The following is a 26304-nucleotide window of genomic DNA, read 5'->3' as shown; positions in this document are numbered from 1 at the left end:
CGACGCCTTCTACGCACTCGAGGATCTGTTCCGCATATCGATTGCATCAGAATCTCAGTTTCTCGCGCTACTCTCGCACAAGATCAAAGTGGCAATTGCCGACCGGCAGATCGAAGACTTGAACAACTACTCACGAGATATTATTGAAGACCATATTGAAGCTATTCGCGAGAACATTGAGTCGGTCAGAGTCGGCGGCCATCTAAACGGGCCTACGGCGTCTGAGCAGACCCAATGTGCGACGGCTTTGGAGAGCACAAACGAATTACAGAAAGATCTGGAGCATATTCTGATATATGCCCAACGACTATTCAAGATGTGCACCGAAGAAATTACGATGATGAACGATGAGATGTATCGGCAATGCCAGCTTGCTCTGCAGGAAACGAACGCCACGCTAAAGCTGAGCACTCTCGTCTTCTTTTTCGCGTCTATCAGCGTCACAACTTTGTTGTTCTCCATGAATATGACTGAAATCAGTCGTGGCAATATGAGCATTTGGGTTTGGGCAATTACATCACCGGTCGTGGTCGCCATTTCCTATGTTTTTTTTCGGGATTTGAGATCTGTGTCATCAATTGAGGCAAACTTACCGGCGCTGTCGGACATTTGACTTCATTATGAGTCGTATCCTACACATTGTGAAACCGACATATATTGATATACACACTATATGGCATAGGTATCTTAGTCTCCTCTTTTATGTCTACCCTTTTTTCTAAGCTAGGTATTGATGATTTCCGTAATCGCGATAGATATCACTGTAAAATGTTGAGCCAATTACAGGCTATATGTCATCAAAGTCCTATAAGCAGAAGCCACCAACTGCGTCCGTTCCAGTTATAATTCGCCAATACGAAATGATATGAGGTAGTCGACGCAAACTTTTACGGTCCTTGAACGAATCCATATCACAAAGCAAAAGTGGACTGCAAAAAGAGACCGGAATTCTATTAATTCTTTTTCATACAATCATCAAAAAGCACTCCTATCTGAATATCACCGCTACTTGCCTCCAAACCGCTGTCGTTACAAGACCACCCCAGCCCCTAAGATGATGTTTGAACGAGGAGCCAAAGATATTGCTGATGCTAGGTGCTGTGCTTATCCAGAAGGCGCCCATATGATATGGGATGACTCATGAGTTCGAAGCTGGGTGGGCGCTCCGCGAACGCTGAACAACATATAAACATCGAAAAGGGGGCGGGACAAGCCGTTTGCTGGTGCTCCGCCTCCCCAAAAGAAGGGTTCAAAAAACATCAGAACAAAAATCAGTAGTCAAAACGCGTAAAGAAGCAAACGATGCCGTTTTATCCCAAGGTATCACCATCCTTGTCCCACATGATTCGCCGTGGCACGTCCGTCCGTAGTAGGCTCGAAGGATTGTTCGTGGACTAAGAATTGAGAGGATATGATTGTTTTCCCTGCAATCTTCGTCGTCACACAGGCTGCCGAAAAGGTTGTTGTAGGGTATAGTTCGAAAAAGTGCAATTGTAGAATCTGTCCTTGTTTCTTTAGAATATCACCTTACAGCAGAGGCGCTGTCCTGGTGTAGGGTGCGCCGAGCACAGCTCTCCTCCAACCAAGGCGAGTCTAGCTCTTGGCAGAAATCAGAGATCTGTGCTGACTTAACGCTTCGAAACTTAGTTGGTGGTCTTCTCGACTACATCCTGGGCCTGTGCCTTCTTCTGGCCAAGGAAGGAGCCGATCCACTGTACGGTCTGGGCGGTGACTATGATGGCGGTTCCCAGGGCAGCCTTTCCGTAGATGACAAGTCCGTGGCCATTCTCACCGCCGGCCTTCTTATACTCGGAGTTGTAGACGCCAAGGACATGATCTTTGGTCTCGAGGCCCTTGTGGAGGGGGAACAGCACCACGCTCTTGGTGTCGGCATACAGCTCGCCCGTCTGCTTCTTCACGACGGGGAACTTGGAGTCGACCTTGGCCAGCGCCTTGTCGCCAAGATCATCGGCTTTTTTGACGTATGGGGAGACATATTGGTAGGGCTTCTGGAAGTAGGGCACGACGGGGGCAGCGAAGGTCTTGTAGGCGGAGTCGCTGAGCTGCAGTGACTTTTGACCATATGGGTTGCTCTTGAAGGTCTCCACGCCATCGTGAACAACGGGGTAGTCGAGGAGGTGCTGCAATGATTCTTCGTTAGTAACATTTCTCTGGGTGTTGTCTTGAGGTCTGGCGATTGACATGTGATTGACCGTGGTGGGGCGCGATCGCTTACCTTGAGGAAAGCAGAGCTAGCCACCTCGCCGTTAACTTGGGGCGCCGACATCTTGTGCGTGATAAGGTCAAATGCAGGAATGTGATGCTGTTGGAGAGAGAGTTACTCGGTCAGCGGGAGTTTCGGGTTGCAGTCAGCTGCAGGAACCAATCTGACCTACAGTGAACTGGGTGTGATGCGGGCGGCGCGGATGTTGGCCTACGTGTGAGGCTGAGAGTGCTGAACTGGACCGGTTTCGAGAGGGTGCGGATGTCTCACCAAGGCGAGAGTTGGGAGAGCAAAAGAATGCAGACAAACTGAGACGTCGTGATGATGATGATGCTGATGCTTCTGGATGCTGTCTGTCTGTTGGGAGGGAGGGGGGAGTAGAAAAAAAAGTCTAGTCAGATGGGAGGATGGGAGGATGGGGGTGTAGATTACTAGGAGGGATGGGAGGGTATTTGGGATGGAAGCGCAGGCGGGCCAGGGAAGGAGCTATCTAAGCTAAGCAGGCAAGCTTGCGGTCAGAGAGATACCTCAGTTACTTTACTTTACTTTACATATGACTTAGTGTCTCTGTGTGTGTCTGGTATGAAGGAACAAGCGGGTAGCGAGGATAGCGAGGGTAGGGAGCTGCTAAGGTAGGGAGGACATGGATGATGCGAGTGGGTGTATGTGATGCGCTGGATGTGAGTGGATGATGGCCAACTGACGCCACGCCACGCCTCGCCTCGCCATCTTCATCGACAGAGAAGCAGAAGCAAGCGAGACAAGACAGCGGCGGCCTTTTTGGCATGTGCTTCTGCGGCCTCTGGATTCAACAGCTACAAACACTAACTATGATCAGGTACCTTCACATTCCTGAGGTGATGCCCGGAACGGGACCCGACGGTCCTGCCATGCCATAGGCCCATGGGAGCAGCGCATGCGGGCGGCGCGGCCAAAAGGCTAGAGTGTTGGGCAAAGACACCACCATCTCACTACCTAGGTCCAGGTATCCTCGATACGAAATACTACACTGCTCACGTTAAGGTGTGTAAGAATGGCATGAGTTGGAGGGCATGGGTGAATCGAAATGCAGAGAGGAGTGCATGGTGGCATGGTGGGGTGCTCGGCCAAGGTTTCTGGTGCTTTAACGCTGCGCAAGCTCGCGCCACTCCATGGCAAAGTCGGTACCTGGCGATACACGCTGGCGCTGCTTGATAAGGGACCCCTGCAAAGGGCGCCACAGCTCGATCAGAAGCATGTGAATTGGCCAAAGCTCCCTAACCTTAGCGGCCTACATAGTAGGTACATGTAGCTTCCAGGTTCCATCCATCTCCTATCACGGAGTGTACTGTATCATGACGAAGTGGCCCCCCAGCACCACCACAACTTAAACTTGGAGTTCTGCCACAGCCACATGAAAAGCGTTGTGAGGCGTGGAGCAACGACAAGACAGCAGATCCAGGAGCATGTTGCCTGCTGTGCAACTCTAGACGAACAGCATCTTTCCCCTCAATCTCGACAAACACAGGCGGGCTCATGCAAAGTGTTTGGCGAAGACTGTCAGATGGTGTGTCCCGCGTCAGAATGACATCACGCCAGGCAACTGCTTGCGGGCAACTTTACTGTACCGGTACTGTGATGTGTAATGTACAATGCAGCGTTATCTCATCTTCCTCTGTCCATCGCTCCTTCCATGTTTGGCCTTACCACATCACACTTTCTGAAAGGTCTCGTGAAGCAGGCGCGACAATATGGCCGGTCGCTGTTTCCCTCTAACTGCGAGGATAAGGTGCATGTCTCTTATATGTAGATAGCTTGCATCAAACTTGGAATCGTCAATTGGAGCCACTGACTCATTATCTGCCTCATCACGGCAGCAGCATTTGCTTCATGCAGATCAAGTCAAGCCTCAGACCGTGCTACTGCATAGTACATGTATGATCGCATGGCCATGCCACTGTAGGTTAAGGTAGTAAAGTGCTTGCAGGGCTCAATCCGCGACAGTTCCACTCTACAAGCTAGCAAGGCAGTCTAGTGATACGAAAGCATGAAGCAGCTTAAAATACCATCCTGTACATTCAATATCAACACCCTCCCAGCCTGCGAAACAACACGCAACTCCCATTCGTTTCCTCCGTTGACCAGGATGGCCGTCTCGGGTAGCTGGCTCAGAGGCTTTCCACTGGCTACGGGGCTGCTGCATGCATGCATTCGTCCTTCACCGGTCCCCATCGTGCAACGCATCAAGCATCGTTCATCCTATTTCCAACGCGCAACACCAAACGGTGCATCACCTCCGAAGCAGAGGTTGACTGGCTGTTTGCACTCAGTCGCTCATTGGACAATTGAGCCTGCTTCCATCTTCGTTTCTCGATCGATGACATCCCCCATTTCTCCTTATCGCGAATCATGCTACACCTTGCTCTCCCATATATTTTGAGACCCGAGGCGAGATCGGAATACAAAAAAAGCTTATTGCTACCCACGGCCCGCTGCTTCCATCCAGAACTCGGCCTAGTCGGCTCCTCGGTATCTCAAGAGCAACAACAGAAGCGCCCCTACCATTGTCACGATGCCTTCCTGCCTGTGACACATGGAAATAGAATTATGTGGTTCTATTAATGAGACCATCAATGGCCAAGACACCCAATGACATGACGACTTCTGAGGCTCAACGATCGCTGTAGCATTCGGAATCGACTGGGCAAGGATCGGTGCTGTCTCTCGGAAGTTTTAGGGGGGCATTTAGGCGAGCCAGGGAACCCTGAGGCTACCAGTCAGTGGGGGCGATCCTTGAAGTGTATCCCACTTTCACATGCTTCGAATTGCGCAGGCAACGAAAAAGAAAATTGTTGCTTCCGCTGTCATGGTGGATTGGATGCCCTCAATGGGCACCGCAGACACTTCGTCCCACGTGCTTTTCGAAAAAATGCCGATGCATCCATTTCTACCCTGGTTTCGCCATACTTTTAGGGACCAGCGAAGCCCATCTCAAATTTCGCCTCCGGGCCATTGCTCCCTCGACATTGCCCGAACCCTGCGGACCTCGCTCCCTCCTGTCTTTGTCCTCCTGTTCCACCTCTCCGGCCGCGATGTTTTGGGTGTCCATTCCAGTCGCCCGCGAGCTGCGAGCTGGGCGAACATGCATGCATGAGTGAGTGCATGTGCAACCGTCTCATTTCGGAAACTGGGGAGCTGCTGGAGAGAAGTCCATTGCTATGGAGCTATAACGAGCCACGATGAGCCCGCTAAAAGCCCGAGTTGTGTCGCACAACACATGTCGACCTGCTCGTCACCTTATTTCAGCGAAGAAATAGGCGCCGCAAGCGGCGGCGCGGTCGATGGGACCCGAGACAACACAGCACAGCATCGGTTTAAACGGCGGCGAAATACTCGGTCTGCATCTGAAACCGATGTGAGCGGGCGCTGACAATAGTTTACAATAAAGATTGGCGGTGGCGCCTGCCAGAAGCATGCACATCATTTACCCCGACATTATGTGCGCTTTCTACAGGAGCGGCTCAACAATGAGGGAGTGATCGAGATTCTCGAGTACCTACTTCCGTTGAGAATCTCAACGGAAGTTAGCCCACTCACCCCGCGATCACGAACGTCATGACCGCCTGGCTCAATGGGCAAGGGTCGCAGTGCTAAGTGGCAGCTGGATGTCGACCTTAAACTTAAGAGACTGGCCTGGTATTTTACAGGAATTCTGGTATTTGAAAGAGACGATTGAGCAACCGTTATGTCGGGATTACGAGGGCCCGAGAACCCAACTTAATCAGCTGCCGCTGCTTCAACCACAGGCATAGCATTTCTACACGGCAGCTCCTTTCACTGAAGTGCCTTACCTCAAGGAAAGCCGCAAAGTCATCACTTGTTATCTTGAGGGTCAACCCTTGCCCAACACGTGGCGTTTTCTGTCGAGTGACAGAAAGTGGTGGGCAAACCTCACTGACACCACGAGCTTACACTCTTCTCATGACTGGCAATGATCCAGGGCTATACTTACCTAAGGATTGTCAAGGCAAGTCATACTTGGCACATCTTCTGTGCTCATGCTGCGACTTGTGGAGGAGACCAGGACCGCTTGAAGCGACATTGCTACCTCTTGTCAGTGAAAAGAGAGTTGCGCTGTTCTCTTTCACTCCGCCAAGGTAAGATATCTGATGGCTTCAAGTCAAAACTAGGGTCGCTGAACCTTGCCATGCGCCGTACCGCGTTTGCTATTCAGCAAGTCAATGTTTTCGTGTTTCGAGAACAGTCCATCGATCAAATCACCTATCTGCTGGATGATGCTGTACGGATGCTGAGTGAGCATCGCCTCAATTGCATGGAGGCATGACATGTTTGCTGTTTGCTGTTTACTATTTGCTATTTACAATAGAAGTATTGGCGTCTTATTTCTTGACTGATATTCAATTCAATTTTCTGTGCCAAGAGCTTTGTGATGATGACTGAGAGGGGTGTTTGCTGGAACTGACCTGAGATCGGATTTTTTAGTGTTCGGACTTAGCAATCAGGCGACGATTGGCCAATGCGCATGACGTGCCGATCACTAAGCTGGGACTTAGACGTAGGGCTGGACGCGCTAACCGAGTTCGGCCCGCCTGTAGCTGCTTCGCAAAGCATTACAGAGCCTTGACTAAGAGGGCACTGCGGGGCGATTTCCAATGCCACGATGCCGAATGGCGGGCCAGATGGAGGCTTCTTGATATTTCTACCTCAACTACCGCCAACTAGATCCGTCTCACCCATCCTCCAACGGCATATATAACTCCTCGCTTGATCAGAGCGTCCTGATGAAGCCTTTCTCGATATTGATATCCGCCATCGTTGGTATCGCATCCATCTTCCTCTTTCGAGAACGCATAATCGAGTCCGCTTCACTATTGCTACTCAGCTTGAGCAGTACACGAATTTCAGACTTCATCGGTTCCGCAACAGTACAACTTCCAATTCCCGGAGAACACCTCCTCGCATCGAACATGAGCGTTCCCAGAGCCATTCGCAAGGCATTCCTTGCTGTTGAGACGTCCGAGGGCGTCGGCGCAAGAGGTAAGACCATTGCGTTCAATCCCCACCCATTTCGTGCATTTTGCTAACATTTTCTTACCAGTCCGAAGATCAATCGGCACTCCGCAGCTACGAAACTTCTCGCCATTCCTGATGCTCGACCATTTCTCTGTCAAGCCCGGCGCAGGATTCCCCGATCACCCGCATCGTGGTCAAGAAACAATTACATACATGCTCCACGGCGCATTCGACCACGAGGACTTCGCGGGCAACAGAGGAACGATTGAGGCAGGCGATTTACAGTTCATGACTGCTGGCAAGGGCATAGTCCACTCGGAGATGCCTAGGCAGAACGCCGACGGTAGCGCAAACACTGGTCTCCAGCTGTGGGTTGATTTGCCCCAAAAGTTGAAGTTCTGCGAGCCGCGGTATCGCGATCTACGCGGATCTGAGATCCCCTCTGTCGATGTAGATGATGGCAAGGTACACATCAAGGTCATTTCTGGCCAGAGCCACGGCGTCGACTCAGTCAAAGATCTAGCCTACACACCGGTGTGGATTCTTGACATTGAAATCAAGCCAGGTGGCAAGGTTGTCCAGCCCCTGCCAAAGGGGTGGAATGCCTTTGCCTACACTCTTGAAGGAGATGTCTCAATTGGCAAGGACGGTGACAAGACGACTGTCGGACAGTACCACAATATTGTTTTTGAGGGCGAGGGCGATGCAGTATACGCCGAGGTGGACGAGAAGGCCGAGAAGCCTGCGCGCTTCGCCCTAATTGCGGGTACTCCTCTCGATCAGCCAGTCATTCAATATGGCCCATTCGTCTTAAACACCAAGGACGAGGTCTACCAGGCTTTGTCCGACTATCAGACCCACTCTAACGGCTTCGAGCGGGCGAAGGACTGGGCCAGCGAAATTGGCAAATCAATGGTGCACTAAGCTGGCTAGCTCTTGATGCCACTTAGAATGATTGCATGGCTGGTGTTCGGAGTCTTGTTTGGCCCTAGGTTTACCATTATACCACAACCACGAGTCGCTGCACTCGATTAGATGTATATAGCAAATTGACCACGTATAACATGTTATAACGAATATTCCTCCTGCTCCCCGACTTGTTGTTACTTTATATCTGTGATTTATCTGTGATTTCCCAACTAATCTATGCTTCGTGCTGCCCGTCAAATCAAATCCACGCAACCACGTAAGGGCTTTGCAGTGCCCATCGACATAGGCAACAACTGTCCCCCTGTGTTACGCCCAATGTGTGAGTTTAGGAAGCCAAAATTTATGCCATACTAACGGTATACCGCGAGTTTCTATCTGACTTGAGGGAAGTTTTCATACAAGAAATCATCCAAACGCAAATTGAGTCATCTCAACCAATCTTTACAACTCTGGTTTGAGCAAACAGCTCGCCCAACCCCTTTGAGACCAGCCCAGCCATTTTGAAAGCCGATTGGTAGCTAGATAATTGTTCGTTGTACCATGCGAGCTCTCAAAGATTATTTCTCAACTAAGAGTCAATCAATGGCAACCCGCCTTATCCCATTACCCCTATATCATTTTGATACTCAGCAACGACCACAGAGTTATCCGCAACCGAAGCCCCGCTATACAAAGCCCCTGAGTCCTTGTTCCTTCTGTTTGAACGCTTTGGTTTGACTTCTGCCTGGTTTGATGTCGTGATGTGATGAGGCTAGCGAGGGTACCCTCGCGAGTTGGGTCCGCTTTTGAAGTATGACACTCATACGGCACGGCCAAACCAACTCACAAAGCTTCACTACCACCACAATCCCTCTTCCCTTGAAGCCCAGATCCTTCCATAGCCGTCCTGAAAACTCTGTGAATGGAGTAAGTTGTGTTGGTTGCCTAACGTTGTCCCGTTTGTAGTCACCAGTTGCCATCTCTTAAACTCCCCAGGCCTCCTCCTGCAAGTATAAATACCCCAGCTCCCTCCCCATCGCATCTCTCAAACTTCTTCCCTTTGCATCATCATACTATCGTCCCGAATGCACCGCCCAGCAGTCTACCCTTCGCCAGAATGGGACAACATGCTCTGGCTCTTGGCGCTTTGGCGCCCGAGCAGGCCTCTGCCTTACCGGCAACTGCTTGCCGGCTATAAATATTCCTCCTTGTTTTCTCGAGAGCTAGACCTCTCCTTTTCTTCTTCGTCATCTTCGGTTTAAATCTCGATAAGCCAGTAACACGCTGGGTATTCCTTTGGTAAGCTGCCCTTCCTTTGCCCTTCCTCATGCCTCAACCAACACCTGACTTGAGCAGGATAAACCTTCGGGGCGATGATGAGATCCTTGTCTCGTCTTGAACTTTCTTTCTCCTTCATAGGATTGTCTGGTAAGTGAGATTCCGCTTGTAATCCTCACTCATACCCCAAAGAGCACGCTTGTACCCTGAACAGCACACTCGTACTGGTGGCCCCCATTTCTATCCCCCAAACTGTCTCGAGCCTGCACCTGTAAAGTCATCAGATCATCTGAACTCCCTAGTACTCCTTTCTCCAGATTCTGGGAGCTCAGTTTCCTCTCTTTTTGCCCTTTTTCGTTGAGTTTTGTGGCCTTTAGTAACCCTAACCTTGACCACACTTGCGGTTCAAGGCAACCCTCTTCCCACCTTTGCAGCCGTGCCAACCTTTTCCCCCTTTGTTACAACCTTCAACCCTCTCCCTCTCTTCCTACTCTCCACCTCGAACTTCTTCATACCTTCAGCCTCTCCCTATTGCCTTCCATTTCAGACGGGCCATCACTTGATGGGTATCCTTAAACTCCCCTGCCGTTATGTTAGACAAGTAAAGCACCCAAAGCACAACTCTGACGTCGACCCCCACTAGGGAGACCAGCCCAGGTTAACCAGGGGCCTTGCACCCTCCTACTAGTATCCTCATCCCTGGAGGAAGGGAGGCGTGCAAGGCTTCGCGAAAGCGTATTCTTTTTGCGCGGTGGTTGCCGAAGAGGTCTTGACCCGTCTCGCCTGTGTTCCCGGCCGGGAATGAGGACGGTTACCTCGTTGGTTTTTTCAACGGGGTACCTGAGCTCCTGGTCGGGGCATGCCTGAGCCGAGTGACACCCGGGAAGGCGTTGCCAGACCCTTGGGGGTATTGGCCGTTGAACAAGGTATGTTGTGGTAATTCCCAAAAATGACTTTCCCCGGCCTGCTGACATGATGAGTCATGACGGTAGTCGATAGCTGGCAGCAAACCAGCTGGCCACCTGAGCCGACCGACGAACTCTTTGGTAGCCGGCCCTTGGTTGTCGCTGTCCAAGTCAAGGCGGCGAGAAACCGGGGGTCGGGGCGCGACGCGTGGGCGCGCGGCACGGGGTTCTGTCCCGCGGCTTGGTATACCAAGCCCGGGCAAGGGGGGTTGGTCCACCACACCGCCCTCCGGGTTTCGTCCTTCCCGCCTCGTCCGTGTTGCTCCGGCGTGTGTCGCCTGGGATTCGGTGTGTGGCGGTCTGGTGGGCGGGTTTCTCCAGCCTGGCTGGAGAGCCCTCGACCAGCCCCCTCTGCACCGTCTCCCATTTCATGGGGTCTCCGCCGATGTAATTACGAGAGAAGAAGAGCATGAGCAATATGCTCCGAAGAGTAAAAGGGAGGTCCACCCTGTCTCTCCGGAATCTAGCCAACAAGATGGCCGGGAGACTGAGGTCCCAGTGTGAGTCCATGATTCCAAACTCTATTATGCAGCCAGCAACTCGACTGACTTATCTTAGCATCCAGGGGTGCGCCTTGGTCGGTCTCCAGAGACCGGTTCGGCGGTCCAAGTTCAATCTGTCGGGCCGCCCAGCTTGCTCAGTTCAAGAACAAGGCCACCAAAGAGACTGAGGTCCCTGGTAAGTTCAGACCGCAGAAACTTCAGCCTCACTCTTGATATCATTGCTGACGATAGCCAGCATTCCTGTCCGACTTCGTTCTCCCCGCCTCGGACCGGATGGTGGGCGTTCTCCTTACGCGCCCACGCCAAGGGTCCGGGGATGGGCTTGCTCATCCGTCGCCAGAGTCACGCCCGATCGCCGAGCCAGCACAAGACCCTTTCCTTGAAAAGGCAGTGAGGCGGTGGTTTTCACTTCCACCATATTGGTGGTCGTGTCGCCCCGGGTCGACAATGATGGGGTGTTGACGTTGTTGTGTACCGCCTGGGGTCTCTCCTCAAAGTTAATACCTCCACTGACGGGATGGTGACTCGGTACGCTCTTCGTCTTTGGGTCGGGTGTGAGAGGGAAGAAGGGCAATCCCGACCTTCAGGGTCTTCCCCCCTCCCCTCTACGTCATTCTTCTCACTTCGTGGGTCCCGTGCCGATATTACTTGTCATTTATGGCTGTGGCTGGGGCAGATGCTTTCACTTCCACCATATTGGTGGTTGTGTCGCGTCTGTCCTTCCAGGGGCTGAGGGTTCCGCTTTCACTTCCACCATACTGGTGGTTGTGGAAGCGGGCTCGCGAGGCACCGTTCGGCGGGACCTGGATCCATCGGACTAGAAGTTCGATTATCCGATGGGAAAGAAAGCAACAAAAGAGATCTATGAGAGACTGGTGACGCAGAACAAGCTGGATGCATGACTTTGAGGGATGTCTACGCCTTCCCCTGGCGATCTGAACAGGGCTTGCGATGTCTGTTGATGAGCTGGAAAATTGACTGGAGACGACACACTAGTCAATTATCAATGGAGGGATGTCAGTGAGCTCTGACCCTTGGGTACATGGAGAAGGATGAGATATTGGTGGGTACATCAGTGATCAAGTTTAGGCGCAGGACCGACCATGTGAAAAAGTACCACGACAATGATAGGAAGCAGCTTAGACAAGAATCAGGAGATCGCAAGAGACACTCGTGCTGGAGATGAAGGTGTTTCATATTGTGTGGGAGATTAGATCGTGGGTAGTAGGATGTAATAGAGCAGATGAGTCGTTGTTTTCTCATTTCCCTCTCTTTCAGCTATCATACATTTGTCGCATCGCGTTTTATTCATCGCTCGTAGCTGTACGATCAGCGGTGGACAAGTTTTAATGCATTTCCCACCCCCTCTTAACTCACATTAAAACTTCTCGTCCCTCGTGGCTGCCATTTGGTCAGATTTGCAGACGACGTACCTCGGGTCACTTGGCTCGGACTAACCGGGCGAGGTGGGTGAACTTCGCTGCTATAAGCTCACCTTGGGCTCTTTCCCGAGTTTCTCGAGGTCATCTCTAGGTGATTACTGTACAACTTGTACGATTTTAAAAGTGGTTAGAAAGTGTAAATTACTAGGGGTCGAGCTGATCTATTTCATAACGAAGGAACGTGTTCGGACACCAAAGCGCACCCAACAACCTCAATCACCACTCCCAACTTCTTCGTACAACAACAATTTATAAAGGAGCCCGGTTATTCCATGTCCTTCGATTGCTTCAAAATAACCCAAAACGACCTGTACAAGCGGTTGCCAAGATCTATGATATCACTGAGAAAACAACCCTACGTAACCGACGGAAGAGCAAGCACTGTCGACACGATATATTAGCCAGTAGTCTGAAATTAAACAAAGTGGAAAGATCTATACTTATGCAAAAGGTACTTGACTTGACTTTGCGAGAGTTTGCTCCCCAGATTCGTAAAATAGACCCAAGCTTCGCATTTAGCTTATCTCACAGAAGCTAAAATGAGCCGTCGTATGGCATCTCCACGATTCCATCAACACACCAATCCCTCACACCAATACGAGTGCCAATGCCGGATCTATATCTCTCTTGCCGAAAATCATTAGACAATTCGTTTATGCGCACCTTGTCAGTTTCCAAGCGGACCCAGACCTGACATACACTGTCAACCCACTGTATTTCGCCGTTGCTCAGGTCCCCCTTTGGCTTTACAAGCACCGCATTTGCGCCTTGTTGGCGAGGATTGTCCTCGGCGAGAATCACAATGAATTCTTGCTCACGAGACATCTGCTCCTGCCACCAACTCTCGGGCTTGTCTTGCGGCGGATAAATCACAATTTTGTACCATTTGTGCATGGCATGTGCAACTGGCACCCAAAACCGTTTACTGATTATTTTGGTTTCGAAAATGATCGACAAAGCAGGATATCTCACAATGAGTCCCTTCGGATGCCTTCGTGCGATCGTTCGCAGAGGTGTGAGGAGGGAACGAGGATGGGCCTGCCTTGTTAGCCAAGTTCGAGGTGCCCAACCATACTGTTCGGTTTCTGGATACTTCGAATCCCTCAGAAAAGGGTGCGGTAAGAAAATCAGGCCAGAGGGAATGCCAAGTCCAGGTGTTTGATCCATCAAGTCAAGAAGCCTGGTCATTCTCAAGGAAGCAACTTGTTGACTGTCGGACGTCCTTTTGGGTTCGCCATCATGATATCGGCCATCCGTTGGCAAATGCCTGGCGTCTAACTTCATGAGGGCCGCGAGAATAGGAGCCTCGTTTTGAACTTTATCAATAGTTTGAAATTGGACAGCATTCCACACTATTTGTGGAACATACTGCGGCATATGACTTGCCTCTAGGCGTTGCAGTTGGTAGATTGCTCCGCTAAATGGATGGCCAGCTCGGTAGACGTGATGGTAGTCGTGAAAAAGGTCGTGTTTTGCCTGCTTCTTGGCTTTGTTCAATTCATTAAAAGTGATGGTCTCGTCCCCAAACGCAACTGCGATTGTCTCGTTGCTTGCCAAGACTGCCTCCAACAATGTCCATAGAGACTTAGTCCAATTGCCGATTCGTATTTTGACGTTCATCTCGATAGCTTTCAAGTCTGATAATTTTCTTTCATCAAGAAGAGCTCTATCCCACACAAGAACAGCCTTTGCTTGACTATAGATAAGACGCATTTGATTTAAAGCACTGGCTTGAACAGCAACTTGTCTTGGATAACAAAGAGCGTCAACGTAGAACGGGAAATCCTCCGTAATTTGAGACTTCGCAGTAATCAGATTGTTGAGATCATGCTGCATCCTCTTGAGCTGACACTCGTATACCCGACGGTTATTGCTTTTACCTCGCGCATCTGGTCCTATGTTGAGAATCATGTCCTGCCATGCATGGGACAAGGCACCGAATGGCCGTGGTGGTTTTGAGCTGAGATCGACTTCGTGCATAACCAATTTGCCATCAGAGCTATTGTAAGTCACTAGCGGTGTCTTTCCAGATTGGATGACCCGATCGACCTCGGACTCTTTTAATCCTAAGTCTACACAATTGCCACGGCAGTCCTTGCTATGTCCCATTGGCTCCAGTTCTGGTGCCTTACAGACTGCCCAGGTGCAGGAGCGGTGCTTGTCTTGATCCTGATTCCGCTTGATTGAACTTGCAAAGTATACCTCGCAAACACCGGACATGGTGGACTCGAGACGCAGAATTTCGGTAGGACACCAATGGTTCTCCCTCAGTAAATCACGGCAGTACTTGCTGTAGCCCCAACGCTTTGTCTCGAGCTGAGGGTCTTGCCAAAATTCTTCTCGATCTTCTCCTTCCAACTTTGGAGGTTCTGGCCGCTCGCGTTGAAGAATCTCGCCCATAATCGCTATGGAAAGTGTGAGCTCGGATGAAATATGATCGTGAACTTCATGCTCTGCTCTTGCATCGGAGTGATTGCTCTGTGGGTACCCAGGACGGCCGTCGTCCGCAACTAGAGCTCCAAGAGCGACATGCTTAGTGATAAAACGCCTAGCGATGCTTAAGGCGTCTGTAGCCGTAATGTATCGTCCCACTCTTCGTGGAAGGCTTTCCTGGCTGTTGATCAGGTCACGCTTCTTCCATTCATCCAGAATCTTGTTAAGGTTACCCGTGTGGACGACATGGTTCTGGGTGTCGCAGAAATGTGCAGCATCGATGCGCATACCAGTCACGCAAGAGAGAAGACTGAAGTACAACCATTCTTGAAGTAGTGTTTGCGCATGTGTAAGGTCCATCTTAGTGGAGAATCCGTGTTCAGCAAGTTGCTCGACATCATCGTAGCCATAAGTCTTCGGTATGTTGACAAAGTCGTCAGGAACATAAACCTTGACCTTTGCCCAAAAGAATACATCTGGGCGGCGTTGTGCACCTATAGGAATTGGAAGATGGTCCATCTCTTCGAGTTCTAGATATCGTAGAGTCTATTCTAAAGCTTGTGACAACAACGCCCCAGTGCCGCGGCTTTATATCTCGTATTTATTTCTCGTCAAACTTGATTATCGGCCCTCACCACCAATGACTTTGCTGGCTTTTATCCTCAACTGAAATACCATGCATGAGACAGGGCGAGCGACGATCCACCAATCTCGCCGAGTATAGGAGCCCAAACGGAGCCTCCTCCTCTTAGCCAGTCAAATATTTACAATATATTAAACCCCACCCAACGCCCGACTTCAAAGCGAAGCAGCAGGGAGAAAAAAGTCGGCAAGGCGAGTCGGACATAGTTTGATAAGTTGGCCAATGAGGCATCGAAAACACTGCCAAATATTACCTAGTTTGGTGACACGCGAGCTAGGCTGCATGATGGCGTTTGTGTTCCACCCTGCAAGTCAAGAACTTGCTTTGAGCGAGGCTCTTTGGGCAACCTCGGAGCATGCCATCGATGCGCGGTTCATTTTTTTGACGCAAGGCCTTTTGCATGCAAGGTTCTATGCATGCAAGGTTTTATGCATGCCGGGTCTTTTGCACATTGCTAAAGCGTGCCTAAAGCTGCGGAAATCTTCTTCCCCAAAGCCTTGCACAGAATCTCAGACTTATAGAGTAGTTGTAGAACGTGAAGAAATAGTAACACGGAGATCATCCAATTTAGCTACTCCAATCTTTTTTCCAACCAGTTTTCACCAGCTCCGCCTTGGGGTCGATGATGGCTTCAGTTTGGTCTTCCGGCGGCCCAACGCTATTCGAATGGGAGCAGAATAGAGACATTATTACTTCGTTGTACTCCGTTACGACACTCTCAGAAGTTCGTCTGCAAATGCAGAATCGCGGTTTCTATGCTACGTAAGCCATCTTCACAACAGTACCATATCGTCCATTCCAAACTCCTAAATTACATCTTCATTTTAGTATTCAAAAACCCGCTGTAGAAAGATATTTATACTTGAGGCTGACGAAGACAAAGTGAAAAGATGTATAAGAAAAGATTGAAAGACTGGGGACTTAGGAAATACAAGGCTGCTTCGAGGAACTACCCCTATAGACAGCCAGAGAGCTCCAACGTGCCCAGTAAAGCTAAAGTTGTTTCTTCTCCTCCAGGGGGCATAAGCCATGTTGCGCCTTTCCAGTTTGTGGTAGTCAGCACATTCGCCGAAGAAGACGCAAAAATTTCTCGCAACAGGAATATACAAGCATTCGAGTTCCGTTCATTCGACATGTCATCTCATTTTGCTAGATCAGCCTTCGTCTATCCCACCATATCTGGCAGTGTCGACATGCTTATTCTATTGACTGCGGTCAAAGAATCCTATCTCACGTTGTGCGAGACTGAGAAGCTGCCCAGCCCATTTGCAGCAGCAGCAGATCTGTTCTGGAAATATTTACAAGACGCTATCTACCTGTTCCGAATCAATTCAACAGCTAGAGCTCTCACTGCTCTTGATGCAGCTCGCCAGTTTGCAAGTCATGCTGTCATGGCACCTGACGTATGCACTACTGTCAGGGAGATTCTGTCAACACTGTCTCCCGTCAATACTAGAGGTTGCCCTGCCATCAGACGGCAAATCATTCGACTTCTCAAAGACGAAGCAGCCGTGTCTATGGGAATCAGTCATCCGATAAGTCTTGTGCTCTGCCAAATCGAGCACGATAATTCGACACGACAAATATCTGAACGATGTCTATCACTCCTCGTAGATCTTGCCTGTTTCGGTACCGTCCCTGGAGTCTGCGATGTAGCCATTAATGCTCAACTCTCCGTGAGTCGCCTTTTGCGAAAAGATGGCGAGCATGAAATGGCACTAGCTGTAGCTGCCCATGCTTATGATTTAGCATTGATCAATTTCGGCTCTCTGTCGGTCCAAGCTTGCAAGGCTCTCAGAAGACAACAGCACGTACACATCGACAAGGGTAGATATGATGAGGCTCTCAACATTTGTTTCCAGATTATTGATCTTTGGAACTCTGGCGCCGTCAACAAGCTTGAGCTTCGTCTGAGTGGTGTTACTGATTGTATCTTGTCTACGGGCGAGGACGTCGCATACATATACGAAAAGACAGGTGATATGACTTCTAGGTCTAATTGGCTTAGTTGGACATTGGCATTGGCTCGTGAATGTTGGGGAGACTGTGCTGGCACAGATCATATTACAGATAAGATCGAGGGCTTCATGACCCAGCCTTTGGTGACATAGCTCCTCAATCGGGCCTATAATCTTTCAAGCTTATTCACTTTGAGGGAGTCGTTGTGAGCCTGAAAATGGTGCTTCCACTCTCCTGGCAGCTTAACCTCTCGCTAAGAGAAATCACAATTGGGCATAGCCGTACGGTTTCTCTACGAGTTCTTTGTAGTAGTCAAATACGAGCTGCATCTGGGAGTGGGAGTTACACTAGAGAGCAACAAACAATTGATCGAGGCCTGAGTTCCCGTATTTAGATCTCCGACCTGGACGGACGAGCCAGAATAAAAGTCGAAGTCTTCTTCCTGAATAGTCGTCTGCTCTTCATGCATGTTGTAATGTAGAATATTCGTGACGCGCTCGCTGCCGATTGGGGCTCTCAAATGTGTGCTTGGGTGAGTGCCGGATGCGCTCGCTCTGCGGATTTGTTCAGATGAGATTCTATTAAGAAAGCGAGGCGTCCTCAGATGGAAACGAACATTATCAGTTTTCGGTTCGGAAAAGGTTGGTAATAGAGAGGCAAGACTTACCACGGAAATCAGACGTGACCTGCCAGTCAGATCAAAGAAGCGGCAAGGAGGCGCTTAAGAGATTAGCTATTCGTGTCAGGCGATAGAAAGTCCATCAAGGGGGTCAATCACGGGACCTCCATTTGCAATGACGGCGTGGCCAAAATGCGGGAAGGCCTTAAGGTATGGAGATGGACTTGCTCAGGAGACGGAATCGAGTGGAGAAGTGCAACCTTTCGATCGTGGGCACTGAAGTCTGAGAACGAGCTCGAGTCTCGAGTCGAATTAGCTTGCTCTGAGAATGTTTGAAATGTTGTCGAGCGTCGATAGGAGGTGATTATCTAAACCCAGGTTCCAGCGTGGACGGGAGTTGGGACTGTTGGTGGTGGGCGGTAGCACTGGACGTGACGCTCCCGTGTCGTGAGGGTAGTCATGGACAAAGAGGTTTGATCAACGTCGTGACAGTGACGGAGACAAGACCATTCCGATTACGCAGTCGTCGAAGAAGGCAGCCGAGAGATGGTTTGGAAGCTAGTCAGATGGAGATAGAGGTATAGGAGTTCAAAATTATGTAGGAAGGAATGGCTGGAGAAGACACATGTCCCGCAAATGATGCTCTCCGTGAAGAAAATAGAGGAGAGTATGAATTTTTGCTATCGAAGACGGGACATCTCTCGACTACTCCCACTTAGGCCTTCACAGAAATTGGCTTTCTAGCTAAGATCTATCCCTCTTTGCCCTGACAGCAAAACGTTACGATTGTTGCCAACCATAATCTCGGTGGAGGCAATCATCTTCAGAACTCAAGTTCCGCCACAGCGACAGTGACAAAGCAAGACACCGAGCACGATCATTGTAGTGAGATAATGCTGCAGCTTGGCATTTCCCAAGCGCCGAGAGTAATGGCCCAGAAGATAGGGGCGGAGCGACACAGCCTGTTCAGGGGCTCAGACGTCTAGACTAGATGGATCAGCAAACGGACGATCATCATAGAAGCGTCGGGTCTCTACGAGAAAGTCGGATCAGGGCGCCATTGAAATGTTGTTGCCCGGTAGTATAGATGACGACGACACGACGACGACGTGGTCTTCACAGGTTGCAATCATGGGTTCGGCGCATCGCCACGGAGCAGATCAGTGACTCGTCCCTAGTGAGGCATATTCTTCAATTGTTTACTCTCATCATCCGTGCCGTGATAGCTCCTTCGACCTATTTCTTCCGGTGCCCAATAGCGCCTATGGCGAACTGATAACGGTGATCTAATCTAACCCCCTAGAAGCATCGCGTGGCTATGCAACCTCTATTGGCCCGAGATGCTAAGTTCGACTGGTTTGCCAATGATTCTTTGACAGTCAAAGTCCGTGGTTCTTGATGACATGCATAGCAGGTCACGATGTTCGACGACGCGTAATTTCAATACTGTCAATTGGTGTTTGGATCTGGCATCTTGCTCTTTAAAGCTCGATGCAAGCGCCTGTGGGCATATCACGAGTGGAGAGTTGCATTCGGGTTCTTGAGGCCGCATGTCAGATCCCTGGACTTTTACGCCCGGCTACAGTGGGATTTTTAGCTGTGCCGCATGGCCAGCGGCCCGTACACGGTAGGCCACAGAGCGGTCTAGAAGGGAACACCTACTGGAATGGCGCAACACGGCTCCATATCCGAGCTTAACGAGATTTATCACGCTATGAGACCCCCCGCATGATGCTTCCTGGTCGTGGGAGAGCTCTGGGATTGGACCCCATGCGAGCCGATAAGCTTAACAGCCGATTTCTTAGCATCTGGGTCAAGCCTGACGTTGCACTGTTGCATTAGAAGCCTGGCGAAAAGCCTATTGATCCAAGACAATTCCAGCACAATCTTGTGGCTTAGAAGCCTTTTTCAGCATGTTGTCAGCAGTAGATGCGATCCCAGGAAGGCAGTTGGCGAAGGATTACGGTGCAATTCGACTTCAGCCCCTGGGGGCCAAGAAATTGGCTCCTAGGCGATCCTACAGAGGATAGTATCGCACTGGCGGAAGCGATTCCCACAGTCTGAAAGAACTCGGGCTAATGTTAATGTTTTCGGCCGCTGGTGGTGGCGGAGCCGAGCACCCGCTCACCATGATCTAACGAGTGTGGTGGAATCTTTCATTTTTGATAGATAGCGTACAAAGGCCCTTCGAGGCTGACAGCCAATACCCCTGGAGTAGGCCAATATTCCAAATAATGACGGCCTGAGGATTGTTCGTATTAGGCCTGAATGCTCTGATGCTGGGTTATCACTGACGACGTCGAATTACCCAATTGGTGACCTCGAAGCCCGCTTCGGTTGAGGCAGTGAATTGTCGCTCGTTACCTTCTGAAGATGGAAGGATTCTGGAAAGGTTCTGCGCGTGGCAGTTTTCTGGATGGGGTGTCTTTGCCACTGCACAAGGCGGGTGGATGTTCCGAGAGGTTATTATGCTGATCTCGGGTCATGTGCCGTGGGAGAGATACCGTCGCCGTCGCCGGAGGAGCAATGGACGACGTCACTTCAAGACTAGGGAAGCTAGGTAGCTTCACCGTCGCTGCAGGCCGTTCGTGTTGCCGGGAGAGGTTGAAGTGACGGGCTTGGCATGGGTTGGGGCTGTGCTGGGGGTTTAAGTTAGGCTAACCTGCCAGTACGGAAGCGCTCACTTGTGACTGGTCGCATCACAAGTAGGGCGTATCGGACACCCTTTTGGACGAAAGGTGATGTCGCAGAGCGAGATGCATTCTCTGTCCCCGATCTGGATGCACCCCGTGGTTCGTGGAACGATAGACTGTAGCATGTATTGAATGGACTCGCGGCCTGCATGAAGCTAGAGTCTCTATGGTCAAATGAGCAGATACGATTGTAATTCCCGGGGCACCCATATCTCGCCCTCTCTGAGGGTGTAAGAAGGTAGCAGAAATCATCAGGCAATTGATGACGGATGGTGCACCGTACCTGCTCCTGAGGACAATAGCCGCGGCACGAATATCAATTGCCTCACTGACACGGTGTTAAGCGAAGTCCTGTTGCGTCTACCAATGCTGGGTAGATAGGTATCACGGGCAGGCAGAAGGAAGAGACTGGCCACATCTCTTTGTGCAACAATATGGGACCGGCACGCTGAAGTTGGTCAAGAATGCCAACCAATCCTCCTCGGCGCTCGCTCTTCGCACAGATATCACACAGATCATAGCGTGGGAGGCAGGGGCTTCTCCATGAAGCCAAGTCTTGCGTCTCAGCACCCCCTCTTCTGTTTCAACGGCACCCCCTCCTGGACGCCATCGAGCCCCTTCGAAGCTCTCGATAGGTGTCGCGGAGTTCGGCACAGTGGTGATTGGGCTGCTGGAGCTCATTGGAGGGCCAAGCTAGGACAAGACCCCAGGAGCGCCGGCTGCAACTTGGTGCCCGCTTTGGGGAGCCCCAAGAAGATTGGGCCAAGCGGGTGGCGTGGCTCCAACAGTCATGACACACCACAACGCACAGAAGAAACAGTAGCACAGAGCAGTGACCACCCATCGAGCGAGCGTCCGCTCGGCACTGAGAATTCCGTGAGCTCCATGGTGATCGCCCAGCAGCTTAGCGCTTCTTTTTGGCTTTCCTAGGCACCCGACTCTTTTCGGGGGCAGTTCGATGACTGTTGGCGGGCTGGCCGTCAGTTAGTGAGCCTTTGGATGAACCGTGCCTCTGGCGAATTGGGGCTATGGGGGACACATCAAACATCGCCCGCTTATGGTGGAAGGCGAGGTATCGTGGAGCCTGAATGAAAGGAGCAAGGTAAGCAGGAAGGCAGAATTCGCGCAGTGAAAGAACAAGCAGTGATTTGCGAAGGCTGTGATGAACATCATTAGACGGGCAGATTGATGGCGCCGTGCCACCAGGATGCGGGAACCGGTTGTCGTCATGGGTGCCCTTTTCCTCCGTATCGTTTCGTATCTGCGTCTAAACAGTAAAAGTAAAATGGAGCTCGGTACCTAAAGTAGTGAATGTACTGTGAGTCTGAGTTTGGAGAGCTTACTGTATAGTAGGTGTCGTGCATATCCTCACACACCACTCCAGACCAGGGAGAACGCAGCATCAGGAGTAGGTAGGTATTAGGAGTAAAAACTGCCTACTCTCAATGAATCGAGGTATCATCACTGATCGTGTTCGATTTGGTGAAAGTATCTTTGCTAGCGTTTCCACAGCCTTCGCTTGGCGTTACTAACAAGAGAGGGAGATCATTTACTTGAGGTAGAACACTAGAAGCCATCATCGTCCTCACGCGATCAGCTCACGCCTCTTTTTTGGGCTGTGCCGGTGCTACCTTCCTTCGCACTTCCCTTTCTAGTGTAAGATGGAGGGACAGTACCTTCCTACCCCACAGCAACGGGCCCTCGAATCAGGTGTTAGTGTTTCTTGGGGGAAGCTGCAACCCAACCTTGGGACCCTTGCCAACCCTAGCCCGCACCTGCCTTCTCTATCCACTAGGCTTACCTCCCCACCCATGGGTCCCCCATTCCACAGACACTGCCCTCCTGGGCGCAGGTACTTACTGTAGTGTGGTGTACTTTGGTCACTGTGAAGCAACTGACTGATTGACACGCCAAAATCATAAATACTCGCTGAGAGCCACCACCCCGTTTCAAGTGTTTCCGATCTCTTCTTGCCAGGCCATCCAATACAATCCACACTTCAATCGCTCTGCGCTTATTCCTTTGGTCGATCTTACACTACTTTAAAGCTTCCCCCTCGTCCTCATCTCTGCTTCCCTGTCCAGTGTCGCATTCACGAACGCATCTTCACCACCACCGCATAAACAACCGAGATGGACGCTCCACGCAGCACCGGAGGCTCCTCCAAGGACCCCGAGGTCAACGGCCACGGTCCTAGCGCAGCTGGCTTCCGTGCTCAGGCCAACATGACCACCGTCGTTCAGCCTCCTCGCGAGGAGGACCTGCAAAGGAGCTATGCTAGCATCGTCGGCAATGATGCGAACCCCAAGGGCTGGTACGGCAGCATGCGTATGTGGATCCGTCCCCCAGTAGCTTAAAGAAATGCATATTGATCGTGAACTACTTCAGTCAACGGCCTCGGCGCTATTATTGGAACCATGGGAGCCGTTCCTTGCTGTGTCTGCTGCCCCAACCCATTCAAGAATGTCAACCAGGGTAACGTTGGTCTGGTGACCAAATTTGGAAAGTTCTACAAGGCAGTCGACCCTGGCCTGGTCAAAGTCAATCCTCTCAGCGAGCGCCTGATCCAGGTCGATGTCAAGATTCAGATTGTCGGTAAGTAGCACAGCAGCACGCGCAAACCGAAAAATGAACAATCGCTAAAAGATTCGCATTACAGAGGTTCCCAAGCAAGTCTGCATGACAAAGGACAACGTTACAGTTAACCTCACCTCAGTTATTTACTACCACATCATCAGCCCCCATAAGGCTGCTTTCGGTATTACAAACGTGCGACAGGCCCTGATTGAGCGTACCCAGACGACACTACGACATGTTGTCGGTGCCCGCATCCTCCAGGACGTCATTGAGCGTCGTGAGGAGATTGCCCAGTCCATTGGTGAAATCATTGAGGATGTTGCCACAGGCTGGGGTGTCCAGGTCGAGAGCATGCTCATCAAGGATATTGTTTTCAGCCAGGAGCTCCAGGAGTCTCTGTCCATGGCCGCCCAGAGCAAGCGTATTGGAGAGTCCAAGATTATTGCTGCCAAGGCTGAGGTTTGTCTCATTGAGTGCATTTCAGATGATAAAATTGCTAACCAGTTTGACAGGTCGAGAGTGCCAAGCTGATGCGTCAAGCCGCCGATATTCTTTCATCAGCACCCGCTATGCAGATCCGCTACCTCGAGGCCATGCAAGCCATGGCCAAGTCGGCCAACAGCAAGGTCATCTTTTTGCCCGCCGCCAACCAGACGATGCCGAACCAGCAGTCGCTGTTCAATGCCGCGATGGCCGACTCCAAGCCGATCGAGGGTGGAGAGCCGAGTGGGAACTTCAAGGACTTTGGAGGTCAGGACTCCAGTTTTCAACAAGCCATGAATGCTCGGGTTGTTGAGAACATCTAAATCACTTCTTTATCAAAAGACCAGTCGTGCTGACTATAGGGTCTTGGTCTCGGCTAACAGGCTGGTCGACTTGATACCTTTCTCCACCCACCTTTTTCACGCGACTGGTTGACCCTATATCAAGAAATCACCACATTTGATTTCCAGTAATGTTTACTGCGCTTTTTATACCCATTCAAAATCGAATAAATCCAAGACACGACGATATCGCGTGTACCATTATGGCTACTGAAACGGAGAGAGGAAGATGTGTGGAGGGCAATGGAATGACCAAGATTCAAAATCGGATACCCCTGAACGGCAGATGGGCTGGCCGGCTGGAGCGACAATTAGGGGCTTCGGCCGACAGGATACCCGCTTCGTTCTCTTTTGATTTTCATAAGGGGTTTGCGAAGATGTATACATAATTGCGATATGGAATGGACGGAGTTGTACCCTTGATTTTTGGGGTAGCTTTTAGTCGGCTAATGATACCAAACATTCGTTTATTTCTCACCGTGCCTCCTGTTTGCATTGTTGTAATGTGCTGTGTAGTGATGCCGAGGGAAATGTCTTACAATCAGAAACACGGCTCCTCTTGTTGACGAGGTAACTAAGATGGGGACTCTGGAACTGGGCCGCCACCATCTGATAACTTTAACCCGCTTGCTGCATAGGGGCAATTTCGTCAAAGACGTCCCCACATTTAGGGCTGTTCATGCGTCAAGCCAGAACGCAAGGCTGCCAACTCCACCATCCAACCTCGACCTTCCACTCCAGCTGCTCCTTGATGCCCATGCGCTGCTTGAGGCCCCACCGTATAGACGTCTTGCTTCTTTCTAGTATTATGTCATGAAGAGCATGCAAGAGCAAAACCTTCAAGCCGCTCCGTAGTCTCAGATCCATAGCTACCTACCCAGCTAGTCCACTGCAACGATGCCTCTGTACGTGCTACTCATCCTCTCAGTCCCCCTGCCAACTAACCACCCCTTCGCAGCCATCTCCTCGGCAAGAAGTCATGGAACGTCTACAACGCAGAGAACGTGGCCCGCGTGCGCCGCGACGAGGCGGACGCCCGCGCCCGCGAGGAGGCCGCCGAGCAGCGCATGCAGGAGGCCGATGCGGCGCGGCGTCTGGCTATTCTGAGAGGCGAGGAGCCCCCGCCGCTGCCGGAGCCGGAGCCGGAGCCTGAGCCAGAGGCCTACTCTTCGCGCGATCGGAACCGCGATCCTCTGGAGGGGCTGGGCGGCAGCGGCAGCGGCAGTGGCGGAAAAGAGCGCAGGAAGCGCAAGCGCCCCGGCGAGGACGACACGGACTTTGAGATGCGCGTTGTCCGCGAGCGCGCTGCGGCCGGGGACAAAGCGCGCGAGGAGCTGAGTCGTGGTCAGGGCCCGGCGCAGAGCCCTGGTAAGGCGACAGACGTGGCTATCGTGGACAGTGCCGGGCACATTGATCTCTTCGGCGGCCAGGCGGCCGCGTCTGCCTCTGCCTCTGCGTCTGCGGCAAAGGGCGAGAAGAACCCCGAGTATGAGCGAGAAGCGGCCAAGAAGCGCCGCGAGCAGGAAGACCAGTACACGATGCGCTTTGCGAACGCCGCGGGGCGGGACGGCGGGCTCGCGCGTGGTGCGGCGCCGTGGTATATCAAGCCTGGCGATGGGAAAGCTAAGGAGGAAGAGGCCGAGTTTGATGCGCCCACCAAGGACGTCTGGGGTAACGAGGATCCGGCGCGTAAGGCGCGCTCGGCGGCGCGGCTGGATGCGAATGATCCATTGGCGATGATGAAGAGCGGGGCGCGCAAGGTGCGGGAGGTCGAGAAAGAGCGCAAGAGGGGGGCGGAGGAGAGGGAGAGGGAATTGAAAGATTTGAGACGGGAGGAAAAGAGGCGAGAGAAGCGACGGAGAAGGGAAGGGAGGAGTGATGGTGTTGATATTGGCGAGCTCGACGGGTTCAACCTTGATGCGCCGCCTAGGCCCGCGGTAGAAAAGGAAAGAGAGCGAGATCGCAGCTCAGAGCGAAAACATAGCAGTCGCAGCCACGAGGACAGAGACAGGCGCCATCGCCATGACAGGAACAGGCACAAGGATCACAGAGATGGTAGCCGGAATGACCGAGAACGACGTGATGATGACCGCAGCAGGCATAGACATCGTAGCCATCACGACCGACGAGACAATTGTTGGAGTTTTTGATATTTTAAGATACCCCAAAATGACACTTTTGGCATATTAGAGAACAAGGCACTTTTCCATGATCGTTGACAT

General features: G+C 51.3%; 4 protein-coding genes across 4 annotated transcripts; 3 read left to right on the top strand and 1 right to left on the bottom strand.

Annotated features, from left to right (window-relative positions):
* Positions 1 to 1643: 1643 nt before the first annotated feature.
* UCRPA7_818 (putative perilipin mpl1-like protein) lies at positions 1644 to 2204 on the bottom strand (the record flags this gene model as incomplete). The annotated part of the gene is made up of 1 exon (XM_007913410.1): positions 1644 to 2204. The coding sequence occupies one exon, from the start codon at positions 2202 to 2204 to the stop codon at positions 1644 to 1646; it is 561 nt and encodes a 186-aa protein (XP_007911601.1).
* Positions 2205 to 7191: 4987 nt separating this feature from the next.
* Positions 7192 to 8161, top strand: UCRPA7_817 (putative pirin protein; the record flags this gene model as incomplete). The annotated part of the gene is made up of 2 exons (XM_007913409.1): positions 7192 to 7261; positions 7323 to 8161. The coding sequence occupies 2 exons, from the start codon at positions 7192 to 7194 to the stop codon at positions 8159 to 8161; spliced, it is 909 nt and encodes a 302-aa protein (XP_007911600.1).
* Positions 8162 to 22813: 14652 nt separating this feature from the next.
* On the top strand, positions 22814 to 24064 carry UCRPA7_816 (putative erythrocyte band 7 integral membrane protein; the record flags this gene model as incomplete). Its single annotated transcript, XM_007913408.1, has 4 exons — positions 22814 to 23009; positions 23070 to 23276; positions 23341 to 23717; positions 23771 to 24064. 4 exons carry the CDS (start codon positions 22814 to 22816, stop codon positions 24062 to 24064), a joined length of 1074 nt encoding a protein of 357 aa, XP_007911599.1.
* A 915-nt stretch (positions 24065 to 24979) lies between these two features.
* UCRPA7_815 (putative homocitrate synthase protein) lies at positions 24980 to 26301 on the top strand (the record flags this gene model as incomplete). The annotated part of the gene is made up of 3 exons (XM_007913407.1): positions 24980 to 24987; positions 25041 to 26068; positions 26273 to 26301. 3 exons carry the CDS (start codon positions 24980 to 24982, stop codon positions 26299 to 26301), a joined length of 1065 nt encoding a protein of 354 aa, XP_007911598.1.
* Between the last annotated feature and the right edge of the window lie 3 nt (positions 26302 to 26304).

The sequence above is a fragment of the Phaeoacremonium minimum genome (assembly GCF_000392275.1).
Source record: "Phaeoacremonium minimum UCRPA7 unplaced genomic scaffold PA7_03_scaffold_44, whole genome shotgun sequence".
Lineage (NCBI taxonomy): Eukaryota > Fungi > Ascomycota > Sordariomycetes > Togniniales > Togniniaceae > Phaeoacremonium > Phaeoacremonium minimum.
Note: the sequence above shows the minus strand (reverse complement) of the source record. Positions and strands in the feature narration are given on the sequence as shown.